Source organism: Centruroides sculpturatus, unplaced genomic scaffold, assembly GCF_000671375.1.
Source record: "Centruroides sculpturatus isolate CEXI.00-Female unplaced genomic scaffold, Cexi_2.0 scaffold160, whole genome shotgun sequence".
NCBI lineage: Eukaryota > Metazoa > Arthropoda > Arachnida > Scorpiones > Buthidae > Centruroides > Centruroides sculpturatus.
The window spans coordinates 762301-769308 of record NW_019384435.1 but is presented as its reverse complement, the minus strand read 5'-3'; the positions used below and the strand labels follow the sequence as shown (position 1 = coordinate 769308).

At 29.0% G+C, this 7008-nt stretch overlaps 1 protein-coding gene across 1 annotated transcript; it reads left to right on the top strand.

Annotated features, from left to right (window-relative positions):
- Positions 1 to 349: 349 nt before the first annotated feature.
- On the top strand, positions 350 to 3891 carry LOC111619894. Its single transcript, XM_023361722.1, has 3 exons — positions 350 to 533; positions 1764 to 2005; positions 2171 to 3891. The coding sequence occupies exons 2-3, from the start codon at positions 1764 to 1766 to the stop codon at positions 3261 to 3263; spliced, it is 1335 nt and encodes a 444-aa protein (XP_023217490.1). The 5' UTR covers positions 350 to 533; the 3' UTR covers positions 3264 to 3891.
- Positions 3892 to 7008: the final 3117 nt, after the last annotated feature.

The following is a 7008-nucleotide window of genomic DNA, read 5'->3' as shown; positions in this document are numbered from 1 at the left end:
ATAAATGATATAAAGTACAATAAAAGCTTGATATTATGGACACTAATATAGCAAACTTCACATTATTACAGATGGCTAATGTCAGTTTTCACGTCCCTCAGACTACTGTCGGATTTTTTAATAACCATTTTATTTACCTTATTTACAAAAAAGTAAATACAAAAATAATATAAAAATTCCTTTTTTGACAGATTTTTACACGTTTAATAAAAATATGGCTTAAATATTTCATAAGTGAAATTTCATTAATTCATTGTAAATTATGGATGGAAATATTTTTATTGGCACATTCCATTGGTTCAAAAGTGAAATAAGAGCTTTTGTTTTAATTTTTACATTTGAACAGGAAATAACAGCTTTATAATGACCTTCGATTTTATTTACATTTAACTCTGGACGGTTGCTTAGAGATAAATGATAAAGTCAATGTAACACAAAGGAAGTTGAGAAAACGGCTTCATAACTGGTTTTAACGTAACGGTCTTTTGTCAGTAACGAATTATTTAGTTGTAAAAAGATTAATAGCAAATAACGTAAGTATTCGTTCTGTATTTTAATGCTAAATTTTTTCCCTCTTCATTTTTATGTATAATTTAATTATTCGTTATTTAATATTATATTTTTAAAGTTTATTTTTCAAAATATAAGTTAAAAATTAAATTTTTTTTTTAAATTATAAGTAAATAAATATTATGTTGAAAGATTTTATTATATTATTATTAAAAATAATACAACTTTGGATATGATCTTAAGTTGTAACTGTTCGGAAAAGTTCTGTATTTCTTGTTTTAGCTTCTGACTTTTTTCTCATGAGAATTTGGCACCCCCTAATTGTTAGAGCTCACAGGGCGGAAGAAGGAAAAAGGAGTTGTTCTCGCTCCTCACCACCCGGCCGTTCCCATTAATAAGCGTGATTAATGTGTTAATAATCACGTTATTAAATTAATTTATAAGAAAATTATTATAATAAATATCAAGTAAAAATGATACAATTTAAAATAAGAATATTGTTCATTGATGAATAGAAAATATCGTAAGACAATTGAGACAAAGGTAAAAGAAAAAAAATTATTTAATTTTATCTCGGATCATAGTTAATATCAAGGTGGAGATTATTATCAATGTGGAGGTTATTGCGTGATCGCTTATCCTCCGAAGGTATTTTTGCAGAGCAAGGAATCAGCCAAAACTGGACAAAGAACCGACTGAATCCACTCTAAAGATGATCGCCTTGTCAGCCAAAAGGCCAACCAAGGTTCAGACCCATGAAACTGCATTGATTTTTAACCAGAGTGGCCACGATTCCCTGCATCCCGCTGTAACTAATAATTACTGATTGGTATCCTCCTCGCCGCACAGAACCTTTGTCTTTGTAATAGAGAGGTTGCAGCCGAAGTTTTCATCTCTAAAACGTTGTCAGATTTGGACAGCACAGAAAGTTAAAAATTGTGAGTAAGGTAATGTACAATTAATCAGAAAAGACTGTAAAACTCAGCAATAGGGACCAAGAGATTTGTCAAACTTCATCGCTAGCATGGCAGTTTTCTCAGACTCCTGCAATCTTATCTAATCCATTTTTCAAACTATCTCTTAACCAATTCACTTATGTACATAAACACGTAAAAATGCCAGAGTAAATTATTCCACCGACAGCAGATAAGACCCGTGATAACAACTATTTTACAACCATTTTACTTCATGTCGGTATAATTATATTTTATACGTAATTATACTAACTCATTTATATTTATTTTTTTTTTTAGATGGCTTGGCAATCCAGTTCATCTTCCATACAGGATAAACTGTTATATTTAATGGCAACAAAAGAAATGTGCGATGTAAATTTAATTATTGGCCACGATAAAGTACTATTTACCACGCATACTTTCTTATTGTCAATGTTTAGTGAAGTCTTCCAAAAAATGTTTCTTGGACACACCACAAAGAAAATGTTTAACATCGAATTACCTGATGACAACGTTGAAGCATTTCACGTTTTTCTAGAGTAAGTTCTTTTATTATAATTAAGAAGAAACGTTTATTTTACTCGTATTACAATAGGTTCATTCGTTTAATTAATTAATGACAAGACCATCAATTAGGAAACTATTAAAAGTTTCTTAAGTTAACACAGCAAATAATTTATATATTTTTAAAATTTTATTTCCAGATATGTTTACACCAATAAAGTTATTTTACGATCTGTTGATGAAGCTATATCATGTATACAATTTGCTGAAAAGTATTCTGTAAAACATATGATGGACGTATGCTTAGTTTACCTGGCAAATAATATATCGCCGAATTCTGTCTTGAAAATATACGAAATTTCGTCTGCAAAGCGTAAAAACGAATTGAAATTTAAATGTTGGGATTACATAACCGAAAACGCTTCAGTAATCGTTAAGCAAGATTATATTAAACACGTCACATTTCAAACTATGATGGATATTGTATCAGAAGACAGTTTAGCATTGAAATCTGAAGTCGATATGTATGATGCAGTTATTAAATGGGGAAAAGAGAACTATCCAAATCATTCGACACATGAACTTCGCGAAAAATTAAATCCACTTCTTAATCAAGTTCGATTTTTAAGAATGACATGCAATCAATTTGCGGGTAATCCAACTAAAGACCAGATCCTTACTATGAATGAGAAATTAGAGATATTCAGAGAAATTTCGAGGCCTACACTAAAAAACAAAAGTGAATATAGTTCAATTATTGATCAATGGAGAAAACCAAGAAACCATTGTGAGAATATTGAAACTAATAAATTGTTTATGTTCAGAAATTTTCTATACGCACTGGAAAAGTATCAATCGAATGATCCTAACAGTTATTTAAAGGGGATACCATTTTATGTGGAACATTACCCGCCAGTTAATAAAGCTTCGAGTAAAAATTATAAAATTCAATTTTTCTTTTATAATAATAAGACAATGATTGAAGAACAAAGAGGAAGTATTAACTGTAGAGGAATAATCAAAATACGTGCCGATTCTAGTAACAATTTGATGATAGAAAGAGAATTAATTAATATAAAAATGGGTAATACTAGTGGAATCGTTTTCACATCGTTATCAGTTTATATAACGTTAAATATAAATACTAATTTATATATTTTGATAAAAGACAAGACAGATTCTCGTTTCGAAGGAATACCTTCAACTGATAATTCTTCAAGAAATGGATTTTGTTCATATGTTTGTTCGAATTTAAATGCTTTCGTGAGTTATATTAAATCTAAAATAAGATAAGTTATATAACGGATAAAACTTTCTGTCACAAAGAAAAATTTTATAACTTGTTTTGCAGATTAAAAATGTGTCAGTAAACTCGGGACCCCGCGGTTTTTCGGGACTCGGATGAGGCCCCGAACATCCAAATTTACACAAGGGGAGTTCAAAAAGTTATGGAAAATGCAAATAAAAAGACATAATTTCAAACTGATATAACACCAAAGATGTAGCACTGTAAACTGTTATATGAAGAAGGAAATTATTACTGATATTTCAAGTACAGTAGACCTCCCTATAACACAGTAGATAATTCCGTGTTATATGAATTCCATGTTGTACGAGTCACTTAGATTTTACAAATACGTGAGCCGTTCACAGCCCTTCATACGTATTTGTAAAATCTAAGTGACTCGTACAACATGGAATTCATATAACACGGAATTATCTACTGTGTCATAGGGGGTCTATAGTATACATAATTTCGTTTGAAAGATAAATGTAATAATTTTATCATTCCTTTTTGTGTAATTCATTTAATCTAACAGCATTTATATATTTTTTATTTTAATACTAATATTACTGTAGTAGGAAAATGTATTGTTTCTGTAGTAAAAATAAAGAGAATTGTGTTTTATATATTTAAAAATTTGCATTTTAATTGTCATTCTTAATTAATTTAATTCTAATTATTAAATTTAATACAAGATGGCAACATGATCGCCTAATATATTTTTATTAGATTTAATACAAATATATTTACATTAAACAAACAGAAATTTTTATTTCCAATAACAATTTATATTTTCATCCTCTCATAAATGTGGATTTTGTCTTCTGATAAAATTTCATTTATTTAAATTAACAGTTTTCTGGAAAAATAATAAATTTAGGTTATCTAAATAAATTTATTTACTAAAGTTTGATTGTAACCTCTTTGGTTATGCGTATGACCTTTAGCAATGTAATGCTTTTTCTATGGGAAAATAATTTTCAAAAATTCTCGAAAACGGGAGTAGATAGAATCAAATAGTTTTTTGCATTAAAATTCTATTTAATTTTTCTACTAATGTGCGGTTAAAAATTTTAAAAAATTAAATTCGTTAATTTTCTATCAATTTTTTAAATCGTAGAAAATTCGTAAAAAATTAACGAATTCGAATTTCAAAATTCTGAACCGTACGTTAATAAAAAAATTAAATAGAATTCTAATGCAAAAAACTGTTTTATTCTATCTACTCCCGTTTCCGAGAATTTTTGAGAAACGATTTTTCCATAGAAAAAGCGTCACGTTTTAAATTCCATCCAGTGTAAAGTGCTTGCATGACAGAAAAGATTACAATAATTTTTAAATTTAAATATACACTTACTTGCAAAACAATGACTGCAACACTCTTCTAAAGTATTAAATCTGTTGCTGTTTCCACGGCAGCCACCATAAATGAAAATTTCACATTCGCCAGTCTTACTATTATAAAAATAGAGCCTAACAGCTGCTTTACACGGTCCAGTTTCTGCAGGTAGATTGCAATCTACAGATAATATAAAAATAATAATAATAATAGCTTTTAATATTGTTTTAACACGGATCTACTGGTAAACGGATGGCTGTTAAGGCTCTCTGGAGGACCAAGAGATTGAATCTTGGCGAGCATCTCCAGAAAATTTTCATGGATGGTAAGGGTTTTAATTATTGTGGGCCTGGCAAAACCCACGATGGGCATGGAAAAAAGGCCCTCTTAATGTTGAGATGACGAAAAATATGAAGAAAACAAGTAAAAACTTACCGTGAGCCTCTGAATAGATACATAGAAGTAAAATGATTAAACTAATCAATTTAGTATTCATAATTCTTAACTTTGTATGACGAAATAATGAATAAAAGAGACTTATTTATATACTTCTAGTTGTATTAGGCAATGCTAGATAAACGTGATTAGTATAAAGATTAGTTAAATTACGTAAACATTTATAATTTCCGAGAAATTTTATATAAAACTAACAAGTTTTACAACTAAATAAGCACAAGGTAATATATTTATAATTTCGTAGAAATTATAACGAAAAAGGATTAATAAAATAATTTTTGTTTTACTCTAGAGAGGAAAAAGTATAATTTATTTATAAATAACTAGCTGCAAATACCCGCTTCGCTAGGTTTTTATTTGTTCGTAAATTTATATGTAATATAGTTTTTTTATATATATATATAAAAGACTGTTTTTCTTTCTCTACATAATCTTTCTCTAATTTGATGTGTTTCCCTATAATTTTCAAATTGCTTTTTTTTCTGATTATTTCTGTTTCGATATAATTCGAGACCGCAAAAATCCTTTCTTTCGGTTTGGCATTGTTTTTTATATTTTTACTTTTCACACTTCACTATTCACTTTTCATTTTCTACTTTTTTCTGTTATTCGTACACTTTTACTTATGAAAAATCAACTGAAGCATGTGCGTCACACGTCTCCAAAAGCCATCCCCACTATTCACACATAACGGTCCTCGACTATTCCAAAACATTTTCGACTATTCGAAAACATTTAAGATTAAGATTAAGATTAAATTATAGTCAATCTTACCCGTTTCCACAGAATGCAAGAATTAGGTCCCCCCGTTTCCAGACTAATTAGAGAATTTTTACACGGGTCTAAAAATATGTTCGAATTCCCGCAAAAATGCAAAAAACCGCATCTGCGCCTGTAAATCTTGCACGCCGCTTTCTCTTAACACTTTCTTTGTTACTGAACACTTGCATTGTTAACACTTCCATTGTTTCACATTTTCGAAGTCAACTATTTCAACCCCCATATCTCCCACATTTTTTATTAAAAATATTCTCAAACTCGGAGGAGGAAGAGGAGGAGGAAGAAGAAGAAGAAGAAGAAGAAAAGTAAGAACATTTTTAATGATTAAAATGCTTTTAATGAATAGGAAATTCATAAATTCTGTTATAAAATTATGCGAAAATATCTGTTAATGAGTCGATATTTAATTAAAAACAATTAATCATTCATTTTGGTTGAAATATGTTGTAAATAATAATATTCCTTCATAAATTTCTAACAGGAAAAGACTAAGAATGAAGTTGCAAAATTCTGTTATAAAATTATGCGAAAATATCTGTTAATGAGTCGATATTTAATTAAAAACAATTAATCATTCATTTTGGTTAAAATATGTTGTAAATAATAATATTCCTTCATAAATTTCTAACAGGAAAAGACTAAGAATGAAGTTGCAAGTATTTTTTATAGGCCTATGTAATATTTTTAGTTAAAATACAGTACACTCTTCCATATCCGAACAAATGTTTCATTATTATTACATACGTCAGAGATGCTCTTCTACAAACTTCAAGGCAATCTTTATAAAATAAAATAAAAATATACATACTGCGGTATGGAAAGGTAAGATTCAGAATCGTGTACAATATTTTGGAATATTTTTGGTTCCTTTGATCAGTTCGGTTATGAGATAGCCGGATGTGGGAGAGTCTACTGTATTTTAAACTGTTTTTTTTGCTTAATCTATACTAATATTATAAAGAGGTAATGTTTGTAAGTATGTATGTATGTATGTAAGTTTGTTTGCAGCAGGTAATCTCTGAAACTACTCATCCGATTTCAAAAATTCTTTCACTAATATTTAGAATGAAATCTCAGGGTGGACATAGGCTGTATGTTATTCCGTTAAACATTCATATAAATTAAAATACAGTAATACCCCGACTTACGCTACCCCAACTTACGCGAATCCGGAGTTA